At 38.9% G+C, this 18056-nt stretch overlaps 1 protein-coding gene across 2 annotated transcripts in view; it reads right to left on the bottom strand.

Annotated features, from left to right (window-relative positions):
• MAP3K5 (mitogen-activated protein kinase kinase kinase 5) overlaps positions 1-18056 on the bottom strand; it is a 199889-nt gene that overhangs the window by 108894 nt on the left and 72939 nt on the right. For both annotated transcript variants that reach the window (XM_004740273.3, XM_045066319.1), the window contains exons 4-7: positions 12424-12617; positions 11478-11646; positions 10218-10324; positions 6608-6778 (exon numbers count right to left, since the gene is read on the bottom strand). In XM_004740273.3, the coding sequence (XP_004740330.1) occupies positions 6608-6778; positions 10218-10324; positions 11478-11646; positions 12424-12617 (641 nt within the window). The remainder of the gene's footprint in view (positions 1-6607; positions 6779-10217; positions 10325-11477; positions 11647-12423; positions 12618-18056) is intronic.

Genomic DNA, 18056 nt, shown 5'->3' with positions numbered 1-18056 from the left:
CTTTCAATTTCCTGGTTATGGACCTTTTTTGGCATTACAACAGGAGAGACATGATTATATTAATATTGTACAAGCACCTAATTTCCTTTCAAATTGCTGCAAATGACTTTGTATCTCCCCTTAAGAATGAGAATGCCATCATGTCTAAAACCAAATACAATTGCAAACATGCATGGCCTATCCACGGTACCCCACGACAGCTCTGTACGTGAAATTTAAATAAGGCCCATGTAAAAAGTACACAAACTCTAATTTTTCCCTCATCAACTACATGTTCAGCTAGATGCAGGAAGAACAGAAAGAAAACATGGGAATATTTTAGGAAAAGGGAAACTTCATCTAGTTAGTGTTCATGTTGAATGTGGATAAATGTAACAATATATAAAGAAATACAAAATATTTTCACATATTCTACACCAAAACTATAGTACTAGGTGCCTACTAAATTCTAGGACTTTAACATATGCTGCTTCTTTTAGTTCTCACAATAGAGCATTTATTCCTCCCAAAACAGTAAGTTTAAGCCAGTTGCAGTTGTAACAATCCTGTCCTCCTTCCCAGTGATTTGTGCAATATTGGGCTGATGATGGAATACCAGAAGCATGAAGAAGAAGTAAGGAAAGTCTGGGGTAGGTTTTTGTGAGCATGCTTTCCCAGTTCGAAGAAAAAGATGGCTTCCATTTCCTCTCCAGACCGTGGTGTAGCTAAACTGGATTCATGCCTGGAATGACCATGGCCACTTTGCAAGCCTAAGAAAGCCAGCCCAAGGGCAGAGCCACCGACAGCAATAATGAGGCAACAAATCTTGGCTGATACTTTTAAGCTTTTGACTCAACCTACTCAGACCCAGCCTCACTTTTGGAATTCAATACACTGTCTTATTGTTGAAGCCCATCGGAGTAAGGTCTTTTGCTACTTATAAGATGCTAAGAGCATTCCAATTCCTGCAGGTAAATATTATCCTTACTTTTAAATAAAATGGAATTTTCTAAAGGGTATCTTTTCTAAGATCACACTGTTTCTAAGTGTTGACTCAGTGTTTATCTCACATCAGTCTCCCAAAAGTCCTCTTCCACAAAACAGTATAGACATTCCCGGAAATATTGGTTCCTGAAAATTCTAGGAAAGAGAGCCTGGGATGTAGTAAAAACAACACTGAATCTGAAAAATTAGATTTGAGATTTTATTAGTAACAGCACATCAAAAAATTCATTTAAGTTCTCCCAGTTTCAATGGCGTTGGTTGTAAAGTGGGAGGAAAAAATGTCAGCATTGTTTTCTGTACAAGGTGCTTCTAACTCTGCAATAGCTAACAGCATATACAGAAACCTTGTGTCAACTCCAAAGTTGAAGGGATTGATAATTATTTCCACCAACTGAACAAATACTGCACATAACAAAATGTTCTAAGTAAGCCACTCTCCACGGGAATTCAGCATGACTGTTTCGTGGTTACTTCTTTGTTAGATTAGGTTAACGAAGGAATGGTGGAGATAATCTTTGCAATGAATTTTCCATGGCTCTCCAAGTCACAGTACACAGTATTTCCTTGGGCCATTCTAGTTAAGTCTGTCGCTTCAGAAACTCTGTGGCATCTTTTTAGGATGTGAGTCTAGGCTTTGGGGTCATAATATTTCCTACTTTGAAAGCTGAGTATCCCCCCCGCCCGGCGTCACTGTCTCAACTTGTGTGATATCCTCTCGTAGCCCCAAACATCCTCTAACCAGAGCCTGTGATCCACACAATCACTGCCTTCTCCAACTTAGATTTACCTGTATGTTGCACAGCGATGATAAAAAGTGACAACTCTTCATGACTAAGAGCTAAACTCAGTTTAATTATGGAAAGGTCAAAAAGGCGTTTTTCCTACCCTAAGTTGGATTATAGAAATTTAAGTATAGAAAAAAACAGCATTATTTTAGCCAGCCTCAAGAGCTTCAGTGGACAAAAATAACGAAGGAAGTGACAATGAAAAACATCAAATGTCAGAGAACTAGTCTTTTTTTATACTTAAATCAGCAGGATGTGTTCATTCAAACCACTCGGCCTCTGTCCCAGATAAGATTCAACAACCAAAGTTTGTTCTAGCAGAAGAGAGAGAGAAAAAAAATTATTCGAACAACGTATCACAATTCTGCAAACTTAAAAAAAAAATTGAAACCATAAACTTTTTTCTCATTTCCTTCTTTTGTACTCTGAACCCCCAGGAAAGGATCTCAGAAAAATAGATGTGCCCAGGTGTAAAACAGCGCCTCGCCACAGCTCCTGGTTCCATGCTCAGAGGGGGGCAACATGTTCTCCCTCTGGTATGGAGCAGAACCCTAAACTCATCAAAGGTGTTAAAATGGGAAACCGGAAGAAAGAGCTTGATGAGCCACTCGAATCACAATTGCTTGGGGCTCTTATACTATTGAGTGAAAGTTCCTGTCCTTAAATTTTCCGTGGTCAATACATCACTGTCTCTGCAACCCAGCAAGAAATGATTCAGGCCATGGAAAATGTCCATGGGAAGAGGCCTTAAGGGACTGACTTACCTGCCATGACATCTCTCTCCTTGGCCTCGCACCGGCATCTGACAAGTGAAAACTCAGAGAGATGACGGCTCAGACAAAGTCAGTGGAAACATCCCTGTGGGACCCATGACTCAGGACATATATAATCCTGGGTAAATCTGGCAGGATGTCTCATAACCTCAGGGACACCCTCTTGTGTCAGCACCTTGACAATGTGCTTTTACAGCTCAACTTGAACAGGAAGGCAGGTTAGGGACAGTGCCAACACACCAATATGAATGAGTGTGCTTGCAGCACTGTGGGAGCTGGATCAAAACATTAAGATATACCGAAGAAGCTTTACAAGTGTGAGGGTGTGTGGGGGGAAAACACAAAAAAACAACAACTGTATTTAAAAAGGGAGGTGGGGGGTAACTTCTTAGCAACCCTTGGGACAAACGGATATATATGGATATACACGACAGTAATGGTAGGTTAGCTACCTACAGTAGCTAATCTACAGTAATAGTGACATTCTTTTAATACCAAATAAGTTTGTGAGTGACACAAGATCAACTCCTAGGCGCCCTACCGTTAAAAGGCTTTGATCTCTAACAGCCTTCCTTGTTCTTACTAGAAAATTAATGGACAGCTTAAAATGAAATCATAAAAATTCTGACATCTTCAATTTGACCCAAAGACCTTGACACAAAGCTCTTTTGAGAGACTGTTAATAGTCCTCAGCTAAAGGGGAACCATAAAAAAGGAGTCAGAATCTGGAGGTACAGAAAATTAAAACAATACACAACTGGAAAAAACTCTGCCCCTTAACTGAACTTTATGTGACCTTGAAAGCTCACAGTAGTCTAAACTGTTTGATTTTCAAATAGGGAAATGCTTTATTTTATTCCTGTGCATGACATGTGCTAACTTCATAGGAGGTGTTTTCCATTTGATTTCAATGACCATGAAACTTAGGTTTGTGAAGATGACCCATGCATATCATTATCACAATGATATCAGAGCATTTCTACTGACACAATGCTTCCAAATACCAGATTCTAATTCTCCTACAACTTAGAATTTTCTTAAAGTATAAATCTGGTAATAAAAAGGCTACATAGTTCCATTCCTCTTTTGTAATGGCAAGAAAAAAAAAACAAAACAAAACTTGGTTAAGAGAAACCATAAAACTCTCTGGATTATACTAAAAATTTGTAATACAAATTTAAAAGTCTAAACCAAAATTTTCCATGAGGATCCAGAAAATCACTGTCCCCAAGTTCTCCTCCCCGTTGTAACCCATTATCCCAATTTCAGTCCCTCATTCAGTGGCTAAAATGATACAAGATTTTGAAAATTAAGATTTCCCTTTCACAACTTAAAAAGATTTTATGGCTATCATTGAGGAATTCCTGAGGTAAGCCAACCTCTTTTAATGTATACATTTAAATTAGAGAATAGTTTAGGAATATTAAGAAATACAGAAAAACAATATAAGCAGCACTCCCACATACCCACTGTTCTTACAGCTGAATGTGAATCCCTCCCTTCTACTCCTTTATCCCCACTGGTAACCAGTATACTGAATTGAGAATTTATGATGTGCACTCATGCGTATATACCTTTACTGGGTGTGTATGACTGCTTTTAAAGTTCCCATAAATGATAGTGTACTCCATGGATCTTCTGCCATTTGCTGATTTTGCTCAACTATTTTTTTTTAAGATTTTATTTATTCATTTATTTGACAGAGAGAGAGAGATCACAACTAGGCAGAGAGGCAGAACTAGAGAGAGGGGGAAGCAGGTTCCCCGCTGAGCAAAGAGCCTGTTGCTGGGCTCGATTCCAGGACCCTGAGAGCACAACCTGAACCAAAGGCAGAGGCTTTAACCCACTGAGCCACCCAGGTGCCCCTTGCTCAACTTTTTTTTTAAAGATTTTTTTTTTTTTTCATGTCAGAAGTTTTATACAGAAGAACTTTAAGAATTTCTCTAGAGTATATAAGTAGATCTGCTGGATCTAGGATAGCCTGCTGTCAACTTGCCTTGATATTATCAAAGTCTTTAAGTGGTCATAAAAATTTCTGCCACAGCCAGGAGAGACTACCTTTCATCTAACATCCTTGCCAACAATTGATATTGTCACACTTAACTATTTCTTTATAAATCTAGTAGTTTCTAATGGTGTACTAGACATTTTGGATGCTACGTTGTAGAGTTTGGATTCTGTTATACTCCTCTTAAGAGTATCTGGTCTTACTCTAACAGGAAAATAAATTGTTGGTAGTTTACCTGATCATGTGGGGGCTTGGTCTTAAGTTTTATTAGAGTGGCTCCGTATCGTTTTGCTCTTAATTTTGAGTGCACTTCTTTAGTCCTGGGATGTAGTTTTTTATTCCTATGCCGTGACCCTTTGAGACTTTCAGTGGAAAGCTCAGATTGCTCATGAAGCCCTTCTAACGTCAGGTTCAAATTCCAAAGTCTGTCTCCTCTACACAGGGCAGCTGCTGAAATTTCTGTTCACCTCTCAAAGACTTCTAGCTCCTGTGTTCCACCTGGGCTCCTAGGGTAAAACTCACACATGCCAGGGACAGCTGAGAATTGAACAAGAGTTTATACACAGATTTTGGGGCTATTTGTGGCCTCCTCCATGTAGGTGGTATCTCCCTTAATCTCTAGGCACTCTGGCTGCCTCAAACTAAACCCTCTGACTATTAAGACTCTGAATTTCTTCTCGAGTTCTATCTGTCCTTGGGCTTGCAGATTGGAGAATGCCCCCAAGATAAAAATGTGGATCTTACCCAATGTGGTACCCTTCATCCAAGAACCAAAATTTCTCCAGTTTCTGACCACTTATAGTCACTCTCCAGTGCTTTCAAACTATTTTCCTTCTTAAGTGTTTTTTCAAAGTTTATAATTGTTAAAATTGGTAGGATTAGCAGGCAATAGAACCCACTCTGCCATTTCCAAAAGGCAGAACCTTGATGAACAGAAGCAAATCTCAATGCACTCTCATTTCCCAATCTGTTCTTTCTATGATTCATGGTATTTTTAACCTTTAAGAAATTCTTTCCGGGGCGCCTGGGTGGCTCAGTGGGTTAAAGCCTCTGCTTTCGGCTCAGGTCATGATCCCAGGGTCCTGGGATCGAGCCCCGCATCAGGCTCTCTGCTCCGCGAGAAGCCTGCTTCCTCCTCTCTCTGCCTGCCTCTCTGCTTACCTGTGATTTCTCTCTGTCAAATAAATACATAAAATCTTTAAAAAAAATAAAATAAAATAAAAAGAAATTCTTTCCTATCCCAAGGTCAACTTGCATATTTTATTCTAAAAGATTTTTTTTTCTGAAGTATTTAAAAAAATATTTTGGTCTTTAATTCACTTATTAAACATGGCTTAAAGTAGAAATACAATTTCATTTTATTTTTGCGAGCAGATGAACAAATTTTCCCAGTCCCATTCCTGAAGAGTCCACCCTTTCCACTCTGATCCATGAAGTGCACTGTCATAAATCTAGTCTCATAAACATCTAAGTCTGTTCCAGGCTCTTTCTTCTGTTCCAGTGTTTGTCTATGCCCACACTTATATTGCAATATCTTAATTATTACATCTTTATAGTAGGTCTTGTTATCTGGTAGAGCAAGTCCTTCCACTTTGTTCTCCAAGATTATTTTGCCTTTTCTTGGCCCTTTGTATTTTTCAAATAAATTTTAGAATCAATTTATCATGTCACATGAAAGCCCTGTTGGGGAGAACTAACATCTTTAAAATATTAAATCTTCTCATCCACAAATTTGGTATATTTTTTCATACATTCTGGAATTCCTTCATGTCTATCAACTTCTATAAATTCTCCAAAAATGATATTTTTGTTGCTATACTCTATATTTTAGAATATCTTTTTAAAATGTTACTTTCTCAAAGTATCTTTTCATCCAACTTACCCCAGTGCACTCTACCATATCAAATGAATTTCATCAAAGTTGTTTACTGAAGCTATAAACTCTAAGATTTACTTGTAATACACAATCTACAGGATAACAGTAATTTAGCACTCCCATCTGTAAACCATTTTTTTCATGTCATGGATTTATCAAGTATCTTATCCGATATACTCACCAAGAAGCTCCATGGTCTCTACTTTCAGTGTCCAGGAAATTAGAGTCCAAAAACATATCTTTGTAGATTCGACCAACTAGGCAATACATATCGGAGGCAACCTGCCCTTCACTTTGCACCAGCGGGATCATAACATCAAGAGCTTTGGCTCTATCTCCAGGGAGATTTCTCCTAAGGTAGGGGGAGAAAAAATATCACTGCTTCAATATAGATCACAGAAGCAATGTAGGCCTTTTAAGAACTCTGCTTGATATTTTGATTCACACTAGTGAAGTCTGGCAGGATAAAGACAACCATAGATTTTGAGAGTTCCCTGTAAAGCTCTGCCTAAGCCTTTTTGTCTTTTCATCCTACTGCATGTCTACTGGATTTAACAAGGATCACTTTTGAGCTGCTTTCCTGAGGACAGTGATAGGTTTGCATTAACCCATCTATCTATATAGTCCTTCTAATTCCACAATCCATAGGTTCATGGTTCATAGTTTCAAGGGCATGAAGTACAATTAGGAATGCCGTCTGTGGCCTTACATGGGGAAGCTGACCAATCCAAACAAGGACCAAACCCTGACTTTAGGTTTCAACGGCTTTTGCTCTAAAACACTGTACAAACTTATTCACAGACAATACCAACAAACCAACTTTAAGCCAAGAGTTGCCTAATGTCCATGTGTGATCAGATGATGATCTAAGGAAGATGCTTTAGGTAGGTCATTTTAAAATAGCAAATATGTGTAGTTCATTCTCAAAACCAGATAAAAATTCTCTTAAAGGGAAGCCTGGGTGGCTCAGTTGGTTAAGTGTCTGCCTTCAGCTCAGGTCGTGATGCCACGGTTCTGGGACTGAGTCGTGCTTCAGGTGCTTTGCTCAGCAGGGAACATGTTTCTCCCTCTGCCTGCTGCTCCCCTATTTCTGCTCGCTCACATGTGCACATGTGCATAGTCTCTGATGAATAAATAAATAAAATCTTTTTTTTTAAGATTTTTAAAATTTTTGCTTATTTGACAGAGAGAGATCACAAGTAGGCAGAGAGGCAGGCAGAGCAAGAGGAGGAAGCAGGCTCCCTGCTGAGCAGAGAGCCCGATGTGGGGCTTGATCCCAGGATCCTGGGATCATGACCTGAGCTGAAGGTAGAGGCTTAACCCACTGAGCCACCCTGGTGCCCCATAAATAAAATCTTTAAAAAAATTCTCTTAAAAATTATTTCTTGGACCTTAAGAATATTATGCTAAGTAAAAGAAGACAGTCACAAAAGATTACATATAATATGATTCCATTTATATGAAATGTCCAGAATAGGCAAATCTAGAGACCAAAAATAGATTAGTGGTTGCCTAGGTCTGGGAGATTTGTGGGGCAAGGGGAGAGTGACTACTAATGGGTTTCTTTTTAGAGAGATGAAAATGTTATATTGTGTTGATGGTCATACAATTCTGTTACTATATTGAAAAAACATTAAATTGTATACCTAAAATGGGTGAATGGTATGATATATGAATTATATTTCAATAAAACTGCTACATAGAGTTATTTCTCTTCTCTACTATGACTTCAAATATATCTGGTCTATGAAATACCCTTTTACACTTTGTCCTAAATACCTTGAGCTTATAATAACCCTTCATACAAATATGCTTATCAATTCATCATACTGTATTTTAGGAAAGGTAAGGATAAAACACAAAGAAAAATCTAAGAGGCTCTATGGACTTTGATTTTTCATTTCATAAAAAAGAACATATTCCATTCTGTCTTTCAAGAAAGATTTATTTGAGAGCCAGCTGGAGCTGGTAATCTCTGGAGGTCTCATCTCACTCTGTCAAATCTGAAGAAAAAGATGTTTAATAAATGGGGAAATGAAATATACGTCCATTCTACACTTATTGATAACATTAGCAAGGATAAAGGAGGAAAGAAAGAATCTCTGGTTGAATAGTGTGCTGACTTCTTTCATTGCAGACGGAGGCAGGAGGACCTAGTGATGAAGAGCAAAGACATCAGTATGGGACAGATCCAGGTTTGAGCCTCAGTTTTATAACTTGCTAACTATGAGTCTGAAGAAAAGCGATTCAAGGTCTCCAAGCTTCAGCTTCCTCATCTGTAAAATAATCAAGCCTTAAGTGACACACAGCAAGTAGACATGATGCCCCTCCCTTTCTTTTTCGCTCCTTCTCTTTAGTTGTAGCAACAATATACATATTTAACTCGCCACCAGGGAAGACAGCAGCACAACTAACAAGCTTTGGACAGCTCAGTGCTTTGGGCCTCTCCATGCCTCTCTGAGCAAGGCCGGCTTCCTTGGTAACTCCGGGTAGGATGTGGCACCGACGTATGTGCCATGATGTGGACAGAAGGCCGACAGGCAGGACTGGAAGTAGCAGCCTTCATGCGAGTCTTAGCAGATTTCTGGATACATGCCCTAAAATGTGGCCAATGGAGATCTGATTGTAATTAGATATGTTCAGGGCAGTGAAAATGAAAATATTCTCTGGTTAGTAATATGTTCACCTAGACATAACTACCATTACCCTACTTAGCAAATTTTTTTAAAGATTTATTTATTTATGGGAGAGAGAGAGAAAGAGTTGGGGCAGAGGGGAAGGGGCAGAGGGAGAGAGGGGGAGTCTTAAGCAGACTCTGCACTCAGCACAGAGCCTGATACTGAAATTGACCCCATGACCCTGAGATCATAACTGCAGCCGAAACCAAGAGTCCAATACTTAACGAACTGAGCGACCCAGATGCCCCCCTACTTTGTAAATTTTTAGGTAAAGAACCATTTGGGGCTGAGCATATTTGCCTAAAAATAACATTATATTTGTGCAATTAAAAAAATTCTAAGCAAGTATAAATAGCAAATACGAACTCAGAGAAAAAAGAATTTTTTAAAAAGATTTTATATATTTATTTGACAGACAGAGATCACAAGTAGGCAGAGAGGCAGGCAGAGAGAGAGGAGGAAGCAGGCTCCCTGCTGAGCAGAGAGCCAGATGTGGGTTTGATCCTACAACCCTGGGATCATGACCTGAGCCTAAGGCAGAGGCTTTAACCCACTGAATCACCCAGGTGCCCTGAGAAAAAAGAATTTTAAGAATTTAAGGAATAGCATGGAGGATATTAGGGGAAGGAGGGGAAAACTGAAGCAGGGGGATCAGTCAGGGAGACAAACCATGAGAGAAATGGGACTCTGGGAAACAAACTGAGGATTTCAGAGGGGAGGCACCCAGGTGCGGGGAAATGGGAATTAAGGAGGTCACAGGTTTTAATGAACACTGCATGTTATACACAAAAAATGAATCACGGAACACATCAAAAAACTAATGATGTACTGTATGGTGTCTAACAGAACATGATAAAAAAATAAATTAAACAAAACAAAAAAAATAAAGAATTTAAATATATAAACTGTAGGGACTTTTTTTTTTTACTGTCAAAAAAATAAAAAAACAGAATGCATATGCTTCTTACATTTCATATGGTTGAAGCAGAAATATTAATATTACATTCCAATAGGGAGTGGCTGCAATGCTACAGCAAAAACATATCGTAGGAAGAAAACGCAGGTTATAAAATAGTATGTTAGCATAGTACGAACAGAACCTTTTCTTCTTACCTATTCAGTGCAAATGCATAATGAAACTTCACATGGTGATGGGAAGCCAAATCAAAGGTTGGCAGCTTTTCTAAGGTCTCTACCAGCTTCACTATAGAATCATAGTCCTTTCAAACAAAAGGAGAATAAGACAGAATTAAACCCCTAGGAGAAAGTTCTGACAATGAGAGGACTTTTGACAAGCATATATCTAAATCCGAGAAGGGTGTTAAAAAGAGAACTAGGATCCATGAACTACTTTGAAGAATCTAGAACCAAAAAGAAATTGATTCTTCTTAAATAAGAAATTTGGATTATATAGGTAAAAACCTTAAAATATAGAGTTACCACAACCGCCTCCATTAGCATGATAACACTCTGTTGTCTGACTATGGGTGGTTTGCCTCTCCCATGGAGCCAGATTCCTGGGATGGTGTCCTATCAATTATTTTCAAAGAAAGAATTTTCAAAATATCAAGGACATGGAGCAAATGATTGAACCTCTCTTATAAGTAACAAGATGATGTCATTTCAAGTTCCCCTAGTTTTGGGATCTGAAATGCCACACCTCTACATGAATGCTAATTTCTGTTGTTCTCATAAAGCTTTACTTGGGCCTGAAAGGCTGTGTGGGAATAAGAAACTAGAAGTCACTTCGATTTTACTATATAAAAATCTAAAAACAAAATTCCCAACTCAGAGAAGATTGCCTTCTATTTACCATATTTAAAAAAATTTTAAGACATGTCAATAAAATTAAATGGCACATTGGTGTGTTTTACATGAGAAATTTTTTTAAGTTATTTTTATAATTAATCAGTTGCATATTTCTTGGTCCTGGCTAGTCAGATCTAGCACTATCAATTCCAAGCAACAGAATTCCCAGGAGTAAGAGCTATGTCCAGAAAGCTCCCCCTCCCACTTCTGCTATTTGCCACAACAAAACTTTCACTTATTGCCTGACAGGTGTGTCTGAGGCTAACAAATTAGTATAGGTTGTCCACAGGTTAGCAATGTACACAGATTTTTCTTTTTGTTCTTCTGGAGGAAAAACTCGGACCTTTACCATAAAAGTACTTCGTTACATAATCAAGGATGGCTAACTCATATGAGTCTTTTTCATTCATCATAAATTCTCAGGATAGAGAGCTTAGAAAAGGCAATAAAAAATTACATGTAGTGACCTGGATGACCTCTCAACTAACTGAAATGTGATGCTAACTCTCCCTTATTCCTTCAACATGCTACATGACGAAGAATTTCCTGTAAGCATCTTCTCACCTGGATATCTCTGTAGGAAAGTAAGAGGTTTATGACAATATCTGCTGTCAAGACTTCGATATTATCTACTCGTTGCCGAATTCTTGCCAACTCAGCTGCCAATTCTTTACCAGTGTATAAATTTCGAGCTTTCCTGATATCATTGAGAATAGATTCCCGGAAATACTGGCTGGTGGGAGAACACATTTCAAAGAGTTAATACTAGAAGGGATTTCAATGAAAAGCAATGATCGTATAAGGAAATGAATGACGTCTGCGGCATTTGTAACTTTTAATTCACAGGATGCATAGATGGAACACCTCATGGATTTTGCATTATAAAGAATTTTGGGAGTCCTATATGTATTTTTTAATACTTTGCTTTGCTTTAGAAAAACTTAGGTAAATATACTGCTTCTTAATGACTTTTCCAAGAACCTGCCATGTGCCACTTGAAACACCAAAACTTTATTTTTCATTGCACTGTTTTGAGTAGAAATTGTTCCAAATAAATCAGGTGTGCCTATGATTTGAACATAATATAGCCCTCACTTTCTGACTCAGCCTCATCACAGATTACCCTAACTGGTTTTTCTTAACTAAAATATAATAATGTCATCAGCAATTCTGGGAAAGTTCCTGTTCTTATAGTAAAAGTCTGTGGACATTAATTCTGACAGTATTTCTGTACTTTGAGAATATATATATATATATATATATATATATATCCCTACCATTACCATAATGTACTTAGCAGTCTTTTTTTTTCCCTTTCTGATCTTAATGGTTCTCTTCTGAATACAGTAAACTATCAGGCATCTCTTTTATCTACTTAGAAGATATCATACTTTCATTTTCCTGGTTGTTGGCTGTGTGCTATATCTGAGAAACATCCGATAAGATGCACAAATAAAGGAAGTAGGACATAGCTCTGTTATCATCATCAAACGGCATTATTCAACTTTACCTAGAACTTGCTTGTGCCACCTTCAGAAGCTGAATGAAACGATCCACAAGAGGTAAGCAAATGGGTCCAAGAAGCAGCTCGAAGTTCGGTTGCATGAGCTCCGTCAACCCCTTCATGAAGCTGCTATCACAGCAGTAGACCTTGTTGTGTGGAGTGATCATGTAAGGGACGAATGTATAGTTCCCAGTGCACATCTGTATAAAGAAGAGGTGCCAGGAGCGGGTGAGCTGGCCTGGAGACTCCACACTAACAAAATCCCAAGTCCTACTGCACTGAGTCATTTTAAATAGTCATCCTGAATGTGAAGCAAAATTGAAAAACCTCATTTCTTATTTATGACCTATGAAAGTGGAAATTTCCTCCAATTTCTTTAATTGCTGATTGCAAATAATTAGGACTTACAGATGATGTAAAAAACAAACAAACAAACAAAAAAACCAAAAAAGCAACAAAACAAAAACCCCCAGTAGGACAGTTTACATCAGTCAATTAAATATTTATTCACCATCTCTGATGGCTAAGGTATTATGATATATGCATGCTGCAGGAAAAACAGAGGAGTTTAAACAAAGCCTTTAGCCTTCTGGGGAATTTAAAATTTAATCACAGAGACACAGCATAAATACATGATAAGAATAAGAGCTAACACTTAAGGGCTCCGCACCTGACAGGCTATGCTGTGAGTGATGCGGAAACAAAGCTGCTCTCTCCAGGCTGCTCTGTCATGGTCATGGCTCCATTAGCCTCCTAGCTACTAAAACTAGAGACCCAGGAGTTTTCCCTGATGCTCCCATTTCCTTCACCACCCACATCCTATTGAAATCCAGTCTATTCTACCTCCAAAATCGATGTCCTAAATATATTTCTGACTTTCTTCTAGACATTCTGACTCTCGGTGTCCTGCCCTCCTTAAATCTCAGCCTTTTTAATCGTGAACATTTTACACTTCCTACCCCAGCTCAGGTTTCAACCTCTTGAAGTTCTTGTCATATATTAACGGGCAGTCAGGTTCTGTTTGTGATTTATTACTTGATATATAACAAGTGCCCTCAACTGTAATATGTTCATAAATAATGAAGTCTGCTTCTGCTGAGTTTTCGTTTTGCTAATGATACCACTCATTTTAGGTAGCCCCATTTAAGACTGTGCTCATGTGTCCTTTACTGCTCTGAATTCTTCCATGATTCCCATGCCCAGGACATGTCCTGAGCTTTGCATCCACATCCCTTCCCTGAGCTCTTAGATTGAGGCAGGCTGACTTACTTAGGGATGTCCAGTCCAGTTTCCTTTTTCTTCCTCCCAGCTCACCCTTTGTTTGCACTAATGTTCCCTCACCTGACATCATTGGGAATCTAGAGAAGCTCGGGAGGAGTGAGTGGAGAGTGGCGTGGGTTGAGGGCAGAGAGAGAAGTAGGATTTGGGTGGTCAGTCCCTTGTAGTCCCCCAAAGACAACTATCATATGATCTCCCTGATATGAGGAAGTGGTGATGCAACATGGAGGCTTAAGTGGGTAGAAGAAGAATAAATGAAACAAGACGGGATTGGGAGGGATACAAACCATAAGTGACTCTTAATCTCACAAAACAAACTGAGGGTTGCCGGGGGGGAGGGGGTTTGGGAGAAGGGGGTGGGATTATGGACATTGGGGAGGGTATGTGATTTGGTGAGTGCTGTGAAGTGTGTAAACCTGGTGATTCACAGACCTGTTCCCCTGGGGATAAAAATATATGTTTATAAAAAATAAAAAATTAAAAAAAAAAAAAAGAAACAGGTTAGTGCTTTCCCAAAGGTCCATGTATCCACAGAATTGCCTTGGACTGAAAATCCCATAATAAAAGAGGATGAGGATGTTGAGGGTCAATAGTAGATTTCTTCCAGTTCAGAAAAAAAAGCAATGATATATTTATGTCTTGATACATTGGTTGCATTGATATTCTATGTAACATTGTGTCTTGGGGAGAAAAAAAAAAAAAGACAGAGGGGAGAAAGAAACATTTGAAAACTAGACAGCTCTCTTCAGTTCTAACATACTCCATCATGATCAGGTTAATTGGATCATCCATGAAACCCTTGGGAGTGTTTTCAAAGCAGGATAAAGTAAGTTAGATACCTCATAGCAATTTTGACTGGAGACCTAAGGTCAAGTGTTGTCAGACTTTAAGGACAAATTAGTGTTGGGAGAGCTTGGTTAACCTGGAAACTTTGAAAGTTCCTACAAATAGATAAATGAATGAGTAGATATGAAGGATAATTTTTATAATACAAATAAAAAAATAAAGAACATAAAAAAAAAAGAAAGTCAGAAATATGTGATTGGAACATAAAAGAGTTTCCAACAAAAGTACAGACCTGGGAAGCATTTGGTGTGGCTGAATCTAAGGAAACATGAGGGACCTCTAAGAGAAAAACCATAGAGAGGAGAGGAAAAAAAAAAAAAAGGCAGAAGGTTGACAAGTAAAAGGAGTTATGTGGGAAACCCCATCGCTGTTCTGGGGAGCACAGCGAGCCCAGATAATCGGATCCTAGCTATATCAGCATTATGGGGAACAATACATCACTTCGCTGCCCCTTAGAAACAAACCAACAAGAGCAAACGTTGACTCACACTTGCCATGTGTCAAGAATGAACGGTCATGAGTTCCCAATACCCCAGCAAAGAAGGTACTATTGACTCTGTTTTGTTTTTTGTTTTTTTTTTTTTCAAAAATGTATTTATTTATTTATTTATTTGAGAGAGAGAGAGAGCAGGAACAGGGGGAAGAGCAGAGGCAGAGGGAGAAAGATTCTCCACCAAGCAGGGAGGACTACTTTCTGTTTTGTAGGCGAGAATTCAGACAAGGCTCAGATAAGGTCATGCATCTGGTCTGTGATGTGTTTGGGACTCTAGCCCAGGGCTCTTCTCTAGAGGGTATCCCATTATCCATTAGAGGGGTCAGTACCCTTCCAAAGGGCCTCTACAGGCTGACACGCCAACACTTCACCTCAGGTCACTTTCGTGGAACCCTATATGAGCCAAGCTACTGCTTCACAGCAAACAGACAAGAACTGATAAATGCCTTTATGGCCAGACCGAATTATTTATGAACATGGTCTCTGAGGCACTTGTTGTATGTCAGGTTGCGAAGCAGAAACTGGACCTGACTTCCATTTAAAGTATGAGAGGAACTTCCAGAGGTTGAGATTTGATTTTTCAAACACATGAAACAGTTCTTTCTTTTTTTTTTTTTAAGATTATTTATTTATTTATTTGGCAGACAGAGATCACAAGTAGGCAAAGAGGCAGGCAGAGATAGAGGAGGAAGTAGGCTCCCCGCCAAGCAGAAAGCCCGATGTGGGGCTCAATCCCAGGACCCCGAGATCATGACCTGAGCCGAAGGCAGAGGCTTTAACCCACTGAGCCACCAAGGTGCCCCAGAAACTTCCTTTCTTAAGCTCTCCTCCATGGACAAATAATTTGGAAGGCTAGTCAGGAAGAGGAAAAATAAACATATCCTGCTTCTAAAATGTTTCTGACATCCCTCAGCATAGCCACCAATTTAATCCTTTGATCTGATCCATAGCCTGAGCAGAAAAGAAAGGCAAGTGTATCAAGAGGTTGCCTCCCAAAGCTTCTAGAGCTTTAACTATGAGCAGGTTACAAAAGAGCAACAGAACCAAATACTCCTTAGATAAGCACTATAACATACAATTCAAAAAGAAAATGCTCTGAATCTTCCAGAAAAGCACTATTAGTGTTTCAAAATAGTATTCTGCTGCCGGATAAAGTTCTGTATCCTCAGAAGCCTTAATACCACATGTCGTTATGCCTAAGACATGAAATAAGATACATCATTACTCAAATACTGGGCATCAGGGAATAATGCATCCGTGTAAAACTAATTCTGGGAAAGAATGACTCTCGGACGTCTGGGTGCGTAGCAGCAGCAGAGGGGTAGAGACAGAAAAACGAGTCATGCAAACGGCAGAGAAAAACGGATTCTTGCAACTGTCTCCTTCAAACCCCATGGAATAAGGCTTCAGAGCCCTCACAGAAAATAACCAACATGCTAAGGTCTTTCTAAGTTCCTGGCCTCACTATACTTTCTGGAGTCTCTTCCTTATGTTTCTAAGGCAATAAATGTATTTTTTGGCAATCCACCACTGTTGGGGAAACACAGGGGTGGTGATGAAGCTTCAGGAGCCACAGGGATGCTCGCAGGCCTGGGCTGAGACCCCTGTGAGCATGTGGTGGGGGAAAGTGTAAGGGTTGCTTGTGACACTATTTTTTTTTTTTTTTTTTTTTTGCTGCCGAGAAAAGCACATTTTTTCAGAACAATGAAAGACTAATACTATGGGAATCTTTTTTCCCCGGGTAGGCTCACCTCTACCTCAGGAATCTTATTATTGCAATTTCTGTTTACAGATGGCTGTTGCATCCCTAGTTTGAAATAACTGATCATTCAAAGCAAATTAAAAAATAAAACACTGTATGATCAAGAACAGACACCTTGAGCATAGCAACTGCCTTTTATTAATAAGGTACTAATTCTAAAATATTTAAGCTTGCTTCTTGAAAAAGAAAGCCCACATCTCCTTAAATTTCAAAACACCCGAGGTGTGCTCATAAAATAACAACAGCGATCTCTCTGGCCCACGCCTGTGTTCACGGCTATAAAAACCTGCAATTCAAAACCTAGTCCTATTCTATGATCTTTAGTTAAAAAAATAACACTGGCTCTGTTTTTCAATTTTTAAAAGCTACATAAAGATGAACATACGTATATATGTGTGGGAAATGAATTAAGTTTCTGGGAAGAAATGCTCTCAGCATTCAAACATATTGAAATACTGGCTCAAAATCCTCAACTTTTGAGAAGGACACCCAGCCCCTGAAACCCAGCAAATTACTCAAGCCAAGAGGTGACCTGTTCATCATGTGCAGTATTTGGAAACCATATAACCCCGTTTCTCCACAGGTCTGACCTGCCAGTGGATATGATTAACTCTTTCCTCCAAGTTTCTGGTAAAGACCACCTCCTCTCAAAGAACCGTGACCATTTGGTATATGGCCACCCACTCTTCAGCACACTGCCTTGCGTTAATTTTCTAATCTGTGTCTTTGCTGATTTGTTTACCAATCTTCTCCCCGACCTAGACTCTGGACCTAGTCACTGGCCATCTCTCAGAGCAGTTAAGAATCTGACTGCCTCGATTTTCAGCCGCCATAGTGAATCCCTATGGCACCAAGCCCAAAGCCTGGCACACGGTACATGTTCAGTCACTATATGTTTAATAAAAATGTTACACGAAATAGATGCCTGAAGCAATAACTGCTCATTTCCTGTGGAGATGGGCAGAATAAAAGTAAATAATGACAACTTTATTTATGTTGCCATGAGTCTCTGACTTGGTACAATCTTAACCATAAGTTTTAAATCTTTCTGGTCTAAGGAAAAATTACAATTGTATTTTTAATCTTATCATCATAAATCAAATCAGGTGCAGATCTTTAGGTAGGATATTATTTTCGCTGTAAGTTGCAAAGATGCACTCTGTGGTTTTTAAATACTGGTTTTATTTTCCAAATGAAAAGTATAACCACTAGCATAAGAAGGCTGATGTCCTTAGATATTAAATTGTGTAATTTTACTTC

The sequence above is a fragment of the Mustela putorius genome, unplaced genomic scaffold (assembly GCF_011764305.1).
Source record: "Mustela putorius furo isolate JIRA1106 unplaced genomic scaffold, ASM1176430v1.1 tig00003863_pilon_pilon_pilon, whole genome shotgun sequence".
In the NCBI taxonomy this organism is placed as follows: domain Eukaryota; kingdom Metazoa; phylum Chordata; class Mammalia; order Carnivora; family Mustelidae; genus Mustela; species Mustela putorius.
The sequence above is the reverse complement of the archived record's forward strand: the minus strand, read 5'-3'. Positions and strand labels throughout refer to the sequence as shown.